General features: G+C 36.5%; 1 protein-coding gene across 3 annotated transcripts in view; it reads left to right on the top strand.

The window, feature by feature from the left end:
- Window positions 1-17,334, top strand: part of SOBP (sine oculis binding protein homolog) — a 226,550-nt gene that overhangs the window by 26,304 nt on the left and 182,912 nt on the right. For all 3 annotated transcript variants that reach the window (XM_069077109.1, XM_069077107.1, XM_069077108.1), the window contains exon 3: window positions 1,863-2,048. In XM_069077109.1, coding sequence (XP_068933210.1) covers window positions 1,863-2,048 — 186 coding nt within the window. The remainder of the gene's footprint in view (window positions 1-1,862; window positions 2,049-17,334) is intronic.

Here is a 17,334-nt window from a genome sequence, read left to right as displayed (position 1 = left end):
AGAAATTATGGCAGCTTTTCATGGTACAATGACCTGTCACGTGGTCTTATGAATGGTCAGCTATGCTTGGAGTCCCATTAAGGAAACCTACAACTGTGCTGTATTGGGCGTTGATATGGGGACTCGTGAATCCCATATTCAGGAAGATGATCTAGGTAGAGATGAAAAAAATGATGTGAAAAAATCCTCCCTGAAGACAAACAACAAACAGTAATCCACTACACTCTTTAGGGATATTCACAAACCATTTATGAAACTAATTGCATGTTGTTATTGATAATTTGATCAGTATTTGTATTCCACTGAAAAATGCTGTCAGTATAAACTACCTTTTCAAATATTTTATTTCCAGTCTCCAAGGTAATACATTTCCTTCTTACATGACAACAAATAGAATGTAAATGAGCTGTCCTGCAGGCATGTGGAATCGAATGTACGTGACAAATTTTATATTCAGCTTGCTATGAAATTGTGTACATCATGTTATCTAGATAGCACCATCAATTTCTCTGTAAATAGAAAGATGCAAGTCATGAGTTTATATTCTATAAACTAATAGTTCATGTAATACCTGGACTTGGCATTAATCTTTTCCTCTGAGAGAGGCAAGGGGTGAGTGCCTGGAAGATTTTTTTAAAATGAATGAGCAGCTTACTTCCTTTATTTGATGTTTTTGGGGATTTCATTATTTAAGAGCTTGGGTCTTGCTCAGGTAAAGGTTACTAAATTCATATTCCTAAGATACAATTTAACTTATAAAATAAGCATCCTTTCTTTTTTTTGAAAAAAATAATTTTGCCTGCTAGCCTTGAATATGTTTCTCTGAGAATGTGGAAGACAGAACAGAAAAAAGGTCTGGATTTCAAGTTGGAGGAACAGAATTTAAATCTGGACTCTGGTCACAACTACCTGTGTAACCCTGAGCAAGTCACCTGACTGTTCTGGCTTTTAGGTTTGTCATCTACAAAATGAAGGGGCAGCACTAGATGACCTTTTAGGTCCCATTCAACTATATACATATAATCCAATCTATAATCTATAATCCAATTAACCTTTTTTTCTTTCTAATTATCTACTTCTTCTGGTGTTTTTTTCCTTTTAATTCAGTCAGGTCATTACACAGTGGTATTTCAAAAACCAAATATATTGAATATTATATATTTGTAATTTTTATTTTATTATTTTCAGTAAACAAAAATTGATTTACTTTTCTTCTCCCTAATTGGAAAAAAACCCTAAACCCTTGTAACAAATATACTGAGTCAAGAAGACAAATTTTTGTCTTGGCCATTTCCAAAAAAGTTTATGTCACATTTATACCTTGAGTCCATCACCCTTCTGTCAAGAGGTCAATAGCATAACATGCCTAACATTTATCATCAGTCTTCTGGAATTGAGATAGTCCAGGGTTTGGAAAACTGTAAAAATTTTGCTTAGATAGGCTAGTGTGATTTGAGAGATGTGCTACAAACACCACATCAGGGAGAATAGTTTGACCTTCAATAAACCTGAATTTTGGGTGTTCCAAGGAGTTTTTATAATATTAAATTCATCCGTTTTGATGTCAGAATAAAATGGCCAGCATGAAGCCAATTATAAAGGAGCCAGATGGAAATTTGTAGTGATGTGAGCAGAATTGTTCCCTGGAGCTTTGATAATGTTTTATTTTTCAAAGTCTGATAGAAAATACTAATTTTTATTATACAGTCTTCTGAATTGAGAAAAATAGCCAGAGAAAAAGTTTTAGTCCAATTAACAAGTGCTTTTTTGTGTGTGCCATATGTGTATATTATAATATATATGTATATTATATATTATTATATATGTATATATGTATACATAATTTTTTTTTTGTTTTACAGAAAATTCTTTGCCAAAGCCAAAATTATCCGAGGACAGTGTTATTTCACCATACAATATGAACACAGGCTATCCAGGGCTTGCCACGGGAAATGGACTAACTGACTCACCAGCAGGGTCAAAGGATCATGGGAATGTACCCATTATTGTACCATTAATTCCACCACCTTTCATAAAGCCACCAGCAGGTAAATCTTCACTAGGGTTTAAAAATGACAGTGATTCATAGAAAGCTATCCGGACTCTGCCATCTTATGAGTAAATTTTATAATATTCAATTAAGTTATGGGAAAGGCTGTAGTATTAGTTGTGATGAATGTTGCACGAGGAAGATCTGTGCTAGATTGTTTTGTTTTTTAGTATTAGTGTTATATTGGACCAAATTTGGCGTATACTACAGACTCATGCATTGCATGGGCTTTCATCTCACAGAAGGCCTCTAATATTATTGGCTACAAATGATGGATTTCCTTTTGCTAATGTAACACTTAAAAAAATAAATGAACTGATTTTGAAACAGGATTTACAAAACTTTCACTTATGAGAAAGAACCAAATGCAGTTGAACTGGCAACAGGGCAAGGAAGTATTTGCTCATTGAGGGCCCTTTGGGAATGTGCTGAGTCCAAGTGTTTCTCTGCCTAAAGGAAGGTATAGGATCTGTTGATCTTGGGCCAGTCTTTCTCTTTCCTTTAAATCTACCCAAAGCCAGATCATGACATCTAGATTCTTAATAGCTATCTCCTTAATTCTGAGAAAGCACTTTCTGAACTGCTAGTTACTTGTTGGGTTGTTTTTCATTTTTAAAATAAAGCTCTTTAATATTCTCAAATTTTTTACATTTTCTGAAAATTGTCACACTAAAATTAAGAACTGGCATAGTAAACTTAGCATGATTATTCAGTCCTGTAATGTAGGTGGGAGACGTTTTGCAAAGAGAAATACTGTGTACTGGGGTTCTTAACCGTTTTTGTTTTACAGACTCTTTTGGCAGCCTGGTGAAACCTATAGACCCTTTTTCAGAATAACATTTTAAAATGAAATACATAAGATTATAAAGGATATCTCTTATTATTGAAGTAAAGGTTAATTTTTTTTTCTCCACCCAAGTTCACAGACCCTCTAAAATCTATAAACCTACCCTTTCTAGGTCCGTGGACTAGAGGTTAAGAACCCTCACTGTATGTGATAATGTATTTAGTGGACTATAAATGTTAGGACCAATGTGAACTGTATTATTGCTACCCTGGCTATGTTGGTGGCATATTGTACACCAATAAATACCGAGTTCACATGACAGTATTTATTTTCCTATGTCCTAATAGTGGTCATTATAATTTTACTAGAGAACTAAAGAATGCAGTGAGATGTTTGAATGAATTTCCCTAAATGATCAATAAATACATGTATATATCTAAAATTTCAAGTATAGGTTATAGGTAGGTTTCTAATATATTATTTCTTTTCATTGCTGACACCATTGTCTCAGATAGATGCAGGCAATACATACCTTGATTGTTTGCATGGTATTTCATGTAAGTGTTAAGAGGGGATTAGCTACTGAGGATCTTTTAAAACACATGTAATTAAAATCCGTTTACCAGTCAAACTTTAAACAAAATCATGTTTGTGTGACTATGAGTAAGCCACTTAACCTGTCAGTGCCCCAGACTGTTGTGAGTTACAGATGAGTTGCTAATTTATATGGCTGGAGGGAGTATCCACACAAGGAATTCACATCATTGATGAAATTATAGGGACAGCTAGGAGATGTGGTAGCTAGAACATTGGCCCTGGAGGGATGACCTGACTCCAGGATTACCTGAGTTCAAATCCAGCCTCAGATAGTTGAAATTTACTAGCTTTGTGACCCTGGGCAAGTCACTTAGCCCCACTTGCCTGTAAAAAAAGGAAATTATAATAATAATATTTTATTTATGTAGTACAAAATCACTTTACATGCATATGCCTATTTGGTCCTCACAGTAAACCTATGAGGCAGGTGCTACTAATATCCCCATTTTACAGATGAAAAAACTAAGACTCATAGAAATTAGGTCATGTACCCAGTGTCACACATCAAGGAATTGTTGGAGGCAAGTTTTGAACCCTGGTCTTTCTGATGCCAAGTCTACCCCTTCATTCACTATGTTCTTTATCAAATCACAAAACTGGCCTTGTTAGGAGCATTTGTTAAAAAATAAAGTGATTTGCACTTAAGATAACATTTAATTCTTCTCTGTTTTCTCTTTTGGCTCCTTGTGCAGGGATAGAGTGGGGCCCAAATTTCCTTCTTAAGAGACCAAAAATCTACTGTGAATAGGCCAAGTAGGGGTACGGAAGGAATGGTTAGTTTTCTAAAATTGGAACTTGTTTTTGAACATGTGTACAGTGGCTTAGGTGAGTGGCTCCAATAATAATTTTAAAAAATATCTTTTCCTCTTCTTTGCTTAGTCTCTAATCCTCCTCCCCATCCTTACCAACATCCCACACATAGGCTGTGCATAAGAAAAGTTGTGCACTGAAATGCAAAATGATTGACCTGCAGGTCTCATGAGAGCAAAAGGGAACTTAAAAATGAACCTAGTTGAGGCTCACTTGGGTGCAATATACCAGAAAATTTGCTCCAGCGTTTCCTGCCTAGCAAGCCACGTGGAATCCAGGCATGTAGCACCCATTTAACATCAGTTCATACAATGAATAGGCAAGGGATTGAGGCCTGTAATGGAACCCACAGATTCTGATAGGTTGGGAGAAACAGAATATCCCAACACAAGTGGTTTTTTTTTTTTTAAGCAGCATTCCATGCAACTTTTATGGTTCCTTAAAAGAAAAAGTATGGTCATGATGGCTATCTTTACATATGCCCATGCACCATCACCGTTAAACCTGAACCTTTACAACCAAGGGCTGGGGTGTCAGAGTATGAAAAATGATGAAAACATTTTCCTTGACCTCAAAGAGTTTGAGAATCAGTTGACTCTTCAGCAGAAAACTTACTGGACCTGAAATGATGGGATCTGTATTTTAGTTTGGCTCATTTGGGGCCCTAAATAGAAAAAATTCCCATGATATCAGACCAATGAATTGAGTTTCCAGGGTCAAGATTCCTAGAGTTTGATGGGTATATTCTGAAAGGATCTTTTGATGGAGCCTATTTTGAGTCATGGACCCGCCTGGCAGTCTGGTGAAGTCTGTGGATCCCTTTTCAGAATGACATTTTTAAATGCATAAAATACACTATATAGAATTACAAAGGAAACCAATTACATTGAAATATTTACCAAAGTATTTAAAAAACCCCCACAAGTTCAAGGACTCCATGTTAAAACCTCTATTTGATGTGAAGTCAGAGTGTAGATTATAGCATTGGGGATAAGTAGGACATGAAATTTGGTGATTAGTAGATAAGGACTCCCAACACATTAATGACAATTGTCAAGTATTCTACTCTGGGTGTCCATGAGCAAAGGTGATGAGACCTTGAATAATTCTGCCTTGCTGGAACTTGATGTTAGTTTTTTTATATAGGAAGTCTATTCTTTGATACATAAAACTCATAAATTATCAGAAACCCCTTTCCAGTCCACACTCAGGGGGCTATGATACAATAAGTGTGTTAACTGAGTAGGAGTGAGATGACCAAAAGCTGAAAGACTTAGCATTGACAGTAATTCCTAAAAATCAGTACTAAGTTTGGAGATGGGAGAGGAGTTCACATCTTACTTCTGACAGCCTAATTAATTGTCTGACCTTGTTCAAGTTACATCTTTTTGAGCCTCAGTTTACTTATCTGTAAAATGGAGATAATAATATTTGGCTTACATACCTCACAGGGTTATCTTAAAGGAAACACTTGGCAGACCTTAAAATACTATAGAAATGTAGTCTATTCCCATCATTTTAATGTTATATGCTATATAATTATAATAATATAAGATAATTATATAATATATAACAATGACACATTGTGGTATAAGAATTATTACATTTATTAGAGTCAGCAAGGTCTAGTGAATAGCCTTAAAGAGAGAGAAACTTAGATTCAAGTTCCATTTGTGATATGTACTAGCTGTGTGATCGTGGGCAAGTCATTTAACTTCTAAATGCTTTAGGCAACTCTAAGGCTATAGATTCTAGAGAAATTACCCTCTTGTATTGGCAGAGGTAATTTTCTTATCTGGGAGTTTCCTGTACCAATGAAATTATAAATTATAGTCACTCTCACTCTTCCTATTATTACCTTTCTACGTAAGGAAAATGGGGATGAAGTAAATGTTTGGTCTTCTGGGAGTACAATTATTGTACTAGAGCTTAATTTATCTTTTTTTTTAACTCCAACACAGATTGACTCTGATATTTTAACTAAGCACACCATGTCTTCCTATGAAATTTCCATCTAGAGTAGAAGGAGAACAATGTCTATTGCAACATTTCCATGCTCTCTGATGACTATGTATCTATGGGTATATATATATATCTATATCCGAAGGGTCTTCATTTATTTATTTGTTTTCCGAAGACCTGATCCTGTGGTGAACCAATTGGAGTCAAACACTAGCTATGTTATTAAGAGTGTGCTGCTCTCATGAAACAAGACATTCTTCTGGGGTGCCAGTGGGGTTTGTATGGGCAAAAACTTACTCCCTTAGAATGTACTTTTTTTGCTATGACTCAAATTCCCTCCTTTTGGCAGATCATTAGCCCACTGGAGTAGTCATGATTGGGAACACACGGATGTGTTCCCTCTAATTTTTACTCTCCTTCATGCACAGCTGCATGCAGGAGGGTTGGATATCAGTCATTTTTTGTGACTGTAGAACAGATCCTTGGGCTGAATCCTGCCACCCCTCCTCTGTCCTTCAAACCCTCCCCCTCCCCCCACTGCCTAGGACAGGGGGAAACTCCCTGCCCTTTTGTGGTTCTCACAAGTATTGACCCTATTTTAACCACATATGTTTATATCTCTTTTCTTATGCTAACTTTTTTTCCCCCTCCACGCAGAGCCAGAATTTGGCTCGTGGTGCAGAATTTGTGACATCACAGTTATTACTATGGTAACAGACTTGTTATAAACACGAGATAATAGCCCTGATTTTGCAACCTTTTTTGAGTCAGTTGATGTCAGTAGCAGTTTTGCTGAAATTAAGATCACAGGAACGGGCAAATGGAAGCATCTACAAGCAGATTTCCTACACCAGACTAATGATCAAGATGCAAGTAGCAAAGCCCTGGCCATATATTTATTTTTATGCCAAATGTGTCTTTCCCCTTCTCTCCCTGAGTTTAAAATCATAGGAAAATCCTATTCTGGAATAAAATATTACAACTAGAAAAGAGCAGAAAGTTCTTGAGGACAACTCCAGTTTGAATGACCAGATTTCACAGTCCTCATTAGAACTTCATTGTAACATTCTTTTCCATGGAGTAGGATTTACTATATAAATGGTCTGTCCTTCTGGACTCCATACAAAGTGGTTGAGTTAGTTTAGCCTCAGAAGCTTTGGAAGGCAATGTGGAATGGTGGGAAGACCACTGGGCTTGGTGTTAGGGACCCGAGTTCAAGTCTTGCCTATGTCACTATCTGTGTGACCTTGAACAAATTGCTTAAACTCTCTGAGCCTCAGTTTCCTCCTTTGTAAAACGAAGGGGTTAGACTAGGTGGTATCTGAGATTCCTTATTTCTTTAAATTAGAGGTTCCCAAACTTATTTGGCCTATGCCCCTTTAAAAAACATTCCCCCACCCCATTCCCAGAAATATACTTTCTTTAACCCTTTAAAGTTTTTTTAGAATTTGCATCATTTCAAAAAATACAGTTAAAAAAGACACAGCTTAAATTTAATAATTTATTGTAAATTTGTGTTTTTCCTGCACTGAAATTTTGATAACATAATATTGCATCATGTAACCATATAGTATTGTATTGTAAACAAGTCATTACCATTGAACAAGCATGCTGGACTTCCCGACAATTCACTACATGATCGCGTGACAACACTTGCTTGTTAAGACCTGTGGGCAGACTTGACCACTGATCAGTTATAACTTTCATTTTGTGTGTTTATTTGGAAAATAATGTAATCACTATGACTTTAACTCTGTTATATAACAGATGAAACATGTATGAATTTTTTTTCAAAATTTTCTTTTCTTCTTTCCTTATGCTTCCACTGAGCCCTTATTTTTATTCAATGCCCCTCAATTGCTTCTGAGGCTACTACCACCCCTTTGGATTGTTCCAGTGCCCCTTTGGGGTGGTATCGACCACTTTGGGAACCTATACTTAAATTTAAGGTCCTGAAAGCAGTGATATGGATCTCGACAGTTTTACAATGAGAGTCTAATAATTATTTCTGGAAAACTTCTCAGTATTTTTATTTAAATTTCAGATTATACTGAGAATATAATTGCAAAGAAACCAACCCCACTTTCTCTTTGTGTAGTGACTTATAGCTTTTCAAAGTGATTTCACCTATATTTTTATTATGTACAATATTTTAAAGCAATTTAAGCTTAAATCATCATTAAGACTTTTGGGATACCTTGTATATGGATTCTTCTCACAACTATGTGAGGTGGGGGTGAAGTAGGGTGAATTGTGGAGGAAGAGAAAGTAGCTATCATACCCATTTTTCAGAAAAGAAAACTGAGAATCAGAAAGACCACATAGTGAGTGGCAAGAAGGAAAAACCAGAGCTCAGGTCTTTGACCAAGTTCAGCATATTTTTCCCCAAACTGTACCACATTACTCTTTGTAAAACTATAGAGCATCACAAAAGATAAAGTGATTCTTCTTCTTGTTTTTCCTCGTGAGAAAGTGAATATAAAAATGATTTTTCACGCTAAAAGTTTTACTAAACCTTCTGGGGGGAGGAGAGGAGAAACTTGTATTTAGAAAAGTGAATTTTTAAAAATCAAAGTCATTTGTCAGGTTTTGCCAGAATACCTGGAAGTTTATGGTCTGACTATTCTGAATTCAGCCTCACTATAAATCTTTGACTGCTTTATAACAAAATGAAATAAGAGAGCTGGAGAAGCACACAATCTTATTGCCAAGATTCTAGAAAGTCGTGAGTAAACTGCCCCTGTCCCCTCCAAATGATAGGTGACTTGATTTCCATTCTCAGACTTGTAACCATGCATCACTTGAAAAGGAGGGCCTATTCATAGAGCAAAGCTATCCTTTCGTATGAGAGAGGAGGAAAATATTATTCCTTTAGTTCAGCTTAGTTACCTACAGTCTTGCATTAAAAAAAAAAACAATAGATATTTTCCATCATCTGAGGTGGTTTGGTTTCATCGAGCTTTCCAAATTAGTTTTTTAGTTCATAGGCAGAGAAACATGATACTTTTTTTTTTCCAGGCAAATCCTAGAATTCTATGTGTGTGTGTAAGAACAGCCTCCTGGGGCTCTGAGGAACCATTAGTTTAACAGAGAAGATGGAAACAGTCACATGACCTTCAAGGCTATGTGTACGTAGTTGAGCAACCCACAGCTAATGTGCACGTTGCTTTTTTGGCTTCTATAATTCTTATATGGAATTGCACAAGCAGGAAAGCAGGAATCAGAATGTGGTTTTCATTAGGATCATCATTTATTTCTTCTGTTATTCAATATTCTCAGGGCTTGCCCACGAATGATGGGTTCCAAAGAGCCATTGAGAAAATATGGGATTTACTTAGATACATAGCTTGCCATTTATTTAAATGTTCAAACTTTGAAACATAATTATTAAATAAAATTATATAAATTTAAGAGGATTTGGATGACTTAATCTCAATGTACCAGATATATATTTTTTAAAAAGTACAGTAAATTATTCATTCACTGTACCAGTGGGATAGGGGGACAGGGAGGCCATGGTAGATAGCAGGATTGGTGGTGGTTTAGAGTAAACAAAACAGAATACCAATTAGCCAATAAATAAATACTTGAATATTTATTGATCACCTCCTCTCTTTCTAGCACTGTGTTACATGCTGAACAGGATTAATGTTAGAGAAGAGTCACAAAAGTAGTTCTGCAGTTTGAAATTTAGCGGGCATAGAATCCAAAAGTTATTTTAACTTGGCTTTAGACACTAACATCTGATTTTAGCTAATCTCAAGATTCTTAAGGCATTCTAGGAAAACCAAGATGTCTGGAGAAGGCCAACCTATTATTGAATATTTGATGCTAATAAAGCCGATCTTCCAGAGATAAATGAAAACTTCATGGTGCCATGGAAACAGAACTCTACTAGATGTCAGGAGACTGGGGATCAAATCGTGATTCTGAGCACTTTCTAGTGGTGTGTCTGACTTTAGGGAAGTTATTTGAGCATTTTGGGGCCACAGTTTCTTCAATCTGTAACATGAAGTGGAAATGGGGTAGGGGAGTAGCTGAATAAAGTCTCCCAACTAGTACGTCTTAAGACTCTGTGAATTATTAATACTGAAACATATAAAGGAAAAAGGGCATCTGAAATTCAGAATTATAAAAGTTACCCAAAGCAGGAAAGAATAAAAACCTTTAACTGCTATGACAGTGGTTTCAGGTGTACCTCAGTTTGTGTGATAGATGGGTTTATGAAAAATTTTTCTAAGTTATAACAGAATTTGAGGGTTAGAAGAGACCTCAGTGACCCATCTAGCCCAACCCACACACCAAAGGAATACGTACTGTAACATGTGGTCTTCTAGTCTTGGAACCCACCACATATCAAGGCATTTCATTCTCCCATTGGGTGACTCTAATTGTTAGAAAATGTTCTCTTACTTCCAGTTCAAATTGGCCTCTTTTCAACTTCTATCCCAGGACGGGTAGGTGATATAGTGGAGAGAGTGCTGGGCCTAGAGTCAGGAAGGTCTGCGTTCAAATCTGACCTCAAGCACTTAGTAGCTATGTGACCTGTATAGTTAATAATTCTTTGCTTCATCACCATCATCATTGTAATTATTATTATTGTTAATGCAAATATTTGGGGAGATTTTTTCCCCTAATATTGAACTCAAGTTTGTCTCTTTATAACTTCCACTGCACCTAGTTCTGCCTCTGGAGTCAGCCTCCACATGATAGCCCTCCAAAGACATGAAGACAGCTTCAATCCTCTATGATTTTTTTTTCCTTTTTGTAGGAATCTATCAAGTTAAACATACCCAGTTCCTTAAATGAATGCTCACATGTCCTGAGCTCAAGGACTGAAGTCCTGATTGCTCTCCTCTGGATGTTCTTGAGCTTCTCAACATCCTTTGTGACGCCTAGGGCTGAATGTGATATTCCATGTTTGGTGTGATCAAGACAAAGTCTAGCACCCAGTACTTTGGTAGTTTTGAATGTTATGCCTCTTGTTGTAGCCTCAGATAGCATTAACTTTCTCAGCTGCCATATTATACTGTCTGAGGTGAAGTTTGAACCAGGGCAATCCTAATTTCAAGTCCAGTATTCTAGATCACACTGATTATTGAAGATGATTTAAAATATTCTTATGGTTATATTCCAGTAACCTTTAATAATTGTCATGAGACTAACATCAAGTTAGTGTGTGGCAAGCGTAGAGAGATTAAGTAGAGGAAGAAACTATATGAAACACATATTGTTGTATCTAGTCACACTGACCTTATTTTTTAAAATGACATTTTATTTTAAAAACAAAACAAAACAAATTTTGTTTTTCACCAATTACATGTAAAACAATTTTTAATATTTATTGTTTTTTTTTAATTTTGATTTCCCACACTGACCTTATAAAGACAATAGCTATTAAAAAATAATCCCCAACTTCAAAAGAGGAAGTTATGGGAGACAGCAAGGAAGATGGTAATGGAAAAATTACTAGACTTAGAATCAGAAGACCCGAGTTCAAGAGGATTTGAGAAGCTCAGGTATTTACTTACTAGCTGTATGACATTTTGCAGGTCACTTTACCTCTCTGTACCTCAATTTCCTCATCTGCTAAATGGTTGGGCTTGATGGCCTTTAAGGATTCCTTTAGCTCTAAATCTATCATCATATGATCTGGCCACATACCAAGTAACCTTTGGCAAGTCATTTCAATTCCCTGAGCCTCAGTTTCTTCCTCTGTAAAAAGGGTATATGTAACACCTAGGGCAGCTAGGTGGCTCAGTGGATAGGTCACCAAGACTGGAGTCAGGAAAATCTAAGTTTAAGTCTGACCATACTCACTTAATAGCTATGTGACTTCAGGCAAGTCATGTAACCCATATTTGCCTTAGTCCTTATCTTCAATATGAAGACATATTGAAGAAAGAAATGGCAAACCATTCCAAAACCTTTACCAAGAAAACCCATGGACAAAGTTCATGGGGTCATGTAGAGTCATACATGACTGACTGAGTGAACAACAACAAACACCTAGATAGTCATAGGATGTAGAACAGAAGAGACCTTAGCAATTATCTGATGCAACATCCTCATTTTTATAGGGCCTTGTGGATTGAGTGAGAATGCACATGTGAGAGCAATTTACAAACTAAGAGGTACCAGTACTGCATAAAGCATTATTTGAGTGACCAAGTTAGGAATTTGGTGAGGATTAACATTTCCTCTCATAATGAGTTTATCCATAGCCTGCTTGGCTAGTGGAAAAAGGACTGCCTGTGAAGATCTGTCAATCCCTCTTCCATTCTCTCTCCCCCAACTAAAAAAAGTGCTTCTCACCATGAGATGCCCACGAAATTAAACATTTATGAAGGGGAACTGTTAAAACCTGACTTACTTTCTGAAACGAACTCGAGCAGTCCCTAGGGATGAGGAGAGGTACAGCTCAAGAAAGTTTATAAAAAAAAAAACCAACACATAGCAGTAGCAGTGTTTTTGTAATTGGTTAGGAACAGGGAAAAATTGAGGGAGAGAATCATTTTAACTTGTGTATTATTTGAACAAAAGTGGTTTTATGAGTAAAGAAAGGTTTTATGACTTTTGTGAGTAACTTTCTGTCTAGCTTATCTGTCTTCTCTTTTTGGAATACACCTCAAATCTCAGACCCCTCTTCCCAAGTACAATTACACTTTACCTAATGTTTTTAACCCAAAGACACCCAAATAAATGACACAAAAATTGGGCTGGCCTTATAAGGCAGAGCAGGCAGTTATCAATATTATGTGATTTGAGGCTCCTCTTCCTTCCCTCTTTCTACCTCCCATATCAAATCTCTCTGTCATCTGTCTGAATATATCATCACACCAAATGTATTTACATGTAATACAATGAATGTAATAAGGAAGACCTTCAACTTAGTTTGTCAGACATTAAGTGCCATTTACAGGTAGGATATTGCAATAGGTTCTAAGGATACAAAGAAAAAAAATCAAGATAGGGTTGCCCTCAAGGAGCTTACATTCTATAGGAAGATATAACATTTATGCAGCTAAGTCAATACAAAGGCTATATAAAGTTGGTTATACAAATAACTTCAAAAGGGAGAGGCACTAACAGCTAGTGGTAATTGTGAAGGATAAGGAAAAGCCTATGTAAAAGTTGGCATCTGAGAGGTGTTTTGAAGGAAGCTAGAGATACTAAGAAGTGGTGGTGAGGTGGGAATGCATTCCATATCCAATGGACCACCTAAACAAAGGCATGGAGGCAGTACATGGAACAGTTAAGTATGAGGAACAACTAGATGTATAATTTGACTGGAACAGAAGGCATGGAAAGGAGAGTTGACTGGAAAGGTTAAGTGGCAGCCATATTACATAAGGTTTTAAATGCTAGCCTGAGGAGTTTATATTTTTCTTGTATCAATAGGGAGCTATTTTAATATGGGTTTGACATGATTAGATCTTTGTTTTAGAAATATCATTTTGGTAGCTGTCTGGAGGACGGATAGGAGAGGACAGAGCTTGGAAGGAGGGAGACAGACAGGGAGGCTTGGAGAAAGTCCATGAAAAGGGAATGAAGGCTTGAACTAAAGTGTTAGCTATGTGGATAGAGGGAAGGGGATGACTGTGAAAAGTGTGGATGTAAAATCAACAAGACTTGTAAACCAACTGAATATGATGGGTGAGGGAGAAAAAAGAAATCAAAGATGTCTCTAAGGTTATGAACCCAGATAACTGGAAAGATAACCCTCAACAGAAATCATGATATTTGAGGAAGGATTATTTTATGGGAAAAGGTAATGAAATTTATTTTGTATTTGTTAATTTCGAGGTCTTAGGAGTATAGATTTATATCTTGAAAACCATCTCGCCCAGTCTCCTCATTTTATATATGAGGAAAGTAAGGTTCAGAGAGGTTAAATTATCGGCCAGGAATTATACAGCTAGTTAATGTCAGAGACAGGATTTGAACATAAATCTTACTGACTCTAAGTCCAGAGCTATATCCACTGTGCCAAACTTCCACTCTGGAGAGGACAACCAGATGGAGACGGTGATTGGGCAGGTGTGGTCAGGTGGGATGAGTACAGAAGAGAGATAGGGATGAATATATAGATTTGGAAATCATCAACACAGATATGATAATTCAACACATTAGAGTTGGTGACAACAAGGAGAAAGCATAAAATCAAAGAAAGAACTTGAGAAGAGGGCCCAAGATGAGGGCACTGAGTCATCCTTAGTCAGCTATAGATTGGGTTTAAGTATTGCTTCGCATCTATTACCTGTGAGATCACGAACAATTCACTTAATCTCCCTGAGCCTCAGTCTTCTCATCTTAAAAACAGGATAATAATATTTGCTTCCCAGGATTCTTAGGAGGCTCAAATGAAACAATAATGTAGGTAAAATGCTTTGCAAACTTTAAAGCACTATAAAATGTCTCATAGTACAGTATGGCTTTGGGGTCTGCAGACCTGTGTTCAAAGAGGTAGGAACTTCCAGTACCTACTGCTTTTGTGCCTTTGGAAAAGTCACTTAAGTCCCCTGGCTCTCACTTTTCTCATCTGTAAAATGAGATATTTGAACCAGATGACCTTTGAGATTTCTTCCTGTTCTTCATCTGTGATCCTACAATTTCATAAGTAGGAATATTAAGTTAAATAAAGGACTGTTAGGCTTTTTTTTTTTGTTTTGTTTTTGGAAGGCAGTTGGGGTTAAGTGACTTGCCCAAGCACACATGGCTAGTTTTTGTGTTAAGGTCGAATTTGAACTCAGGACCTCCTGACTCCAGGGCCGGTGCTCTATTCAGTGTGCCACCTAGGGCCCCAACTTTTAGGCTTTTCTGACCAGCTGCCTGATACTAAGGTAAATGATGAAGGCCAAAGTTATCAAGAATATATGTTGAATAAAAGTGTAGCTCAGGGATGTCCTGATCTTGGTAGATGACTCCTCTTATTGGAATTCTTAGAATGATCCTGAAAGTACCTCTACCATCAGTAGAAAGGAGAGTTTCATCAATCTCCTTTCCCTTTTAGGGTAAGCATTTCTCCTAATGCATTTCTATTTTTTCTTATTATCTGAAACAGAATCAAAGGGCTGCAATTTGACATCAATAACATGATCAATTAGTGAAATGGCCTTTTATGATCCTCTAATCCTGTGAGCCGGTTATTATCTATGTATGAAATTATACTATCAGAGTCATTCCTTTGGGTTAAAGGTATTGTCCCTTACTGAAATTCAAGTAAGATCTAACACATTTACATAAGTAAATGTATCAGTAGTTCATACTTTGGTGTGAACTAGTTTTATTACATCCTTCCTCAATAGAAGAACCCAACTTGAAAGTAGGTTTGGAACAGTGAACAAGAAGGTATTTGGGAGGTGTTTTAAGGCACAAAATAAGAGAAAGACTTGGAAAGGGGAAGAGAAGAAATACATTATAGATAAGCCCATTCTTTGTACTTTTTAATGGTGTTGTTGTGAGGTTTTACAGGGTTTCTGTGGGGTCCAAAATAAATAATTTATGTAAAGTGCTTTGCAATTTTTAAAGCTCTATATAAATTATTATTATTATTTCTCAATGTTTAATCCTGAACTTACAACAAATATAGTCTAATCCCCAACTTGTGAAAAGGTTATAGTCTAAAAATTCATTTGTAAGTAAATCAGTTGTTTGGAATTTCAAGTACACTTTTCTATGGAAATGATGTTATAACTGGTGGTTAGTTTCCCAGGCATGCTCTGTGACACTCATTTCATAATATAGTTGAACTATAGTTCTAATAGTCCTAGACTGAGTTGTTAGTCCTGGGAACAGGAGGTTACACATTGAGAGAGGAAGGAGGAGGTAAAGAAAAAGTAATTATACTCCTTTTCTGGATATAGGATTGGCTCTAGGCAAAATTTTGATACAGGGGAAATTTGTCTTTGGTACTCTTTTTCCTACCTCACAGTTTCCTTCTCTCTAAGCATTGAAACTCTTAAGTCCCTCCTCAGTACTGATCTGACCCTGCAGCATTTCACCTAGGCTTATCTTGCCTCCCTAAATTGCCCTCCCATTAGACTTCGAGCTCTTTGAGGGCAAGGACAGTTTTTTGCCTTTCTTTGCACCCCCAGAGCTTAGCATAGTACCTGGCACATGGAACATGTTTAGTAAATGCGTATTGACCAATGGACTCCTCTACAAAATTGCTGTTATTTCTGTACTGTTTTACTTATGTCACCTCCATTGAGCTTCACCACAATACTCTGAGGTAGCTGGTAAAAATATCTCCTTGCAAAAAAGTAAATAGAAGTTCAGAGACGTTAAGTGAATTATTCATGGTTACATAGGTCCATCCATATGCATCAAAGGCTGGATTCAAACCCAGATCTTTCTGATTACGTGTTCAATATTTTTTCCACCATCTTTTTCTCTCAAAGTGTTCCATGCTCCCAGATTTTCTATCTCACTTTCTCACAATGAAATTTCCTATTCGCTGAGTGTGGATGATCTCAGCTAGGAGGAACAGAATCTGATTGCACTAATTTACAGTAAAGTGTGAATGACATAGCTTTTGACACTCCTAAGCTCATTTGCATTTTTAAAAGAGTAGGCTTAAATACTCAAATGAATTTCTAGCTGGTGGAATTTCAGGCAGTGTACATTTTTCCTGCTTTTCATAGCTTTTTTCATTTTCTCCACTTATGAACGCAGAAATGCTTTGAAAGCTCTATTAAAAAAAAAAAACCAAGAACAAAACCAAAAACAAGTCTCAAAATCAAGACCTCCAGAATTAGAGGAGGAGGTGGGGCAGGAACTGTTTGCAGCTATGGGCCATTTGAATGGTCAGGTGTTTTAGAATTGTGGACTGTCTGGATTGGAGAAAGAAATGACACATTTTCAAATTCCATTTATTTGGGATATGTATTTAAAATCATAGAAATTTAGATCTCAAAACAACTTTGTTGACAGTCTAATTCTTTGATTTTTCAAATTATAAAACTAAGGCACAAGAAATTTAAGTGACTTGCCCAAAGTCATATAGATAACAATTGAAAAGACAGTAAAACTCAAATTTCTTTACTCTGTATATCTGCTCTACCAGCAGATGTTTCTAAACACACACACACACACACACACACACACACACACACACACACACACA

The sequence above is a fragment of the Petaurus breviceps genome, unplaced genomic scaffold, assembly GCF_028583685.1.
Source record: "Petaurus breviceps papuanus isolate PSGF00001 unplaced genomic scaffold, PetGlider_PUasm1.0 90977, whole genome shotgun sequence".
In the NCBI taxonomy this organism is placed as follows: Eukaryota; Metazoa; Chordata; class Mammalia; order Diprotodontia; family Petauridae; genus Petaurus; species Petaurus breviceps.
The sequence above is the reverse complement of the archived record's forward strand: the minus strand, read 5'-3'. Positions and strand labels throughout refer to the sequence as shown.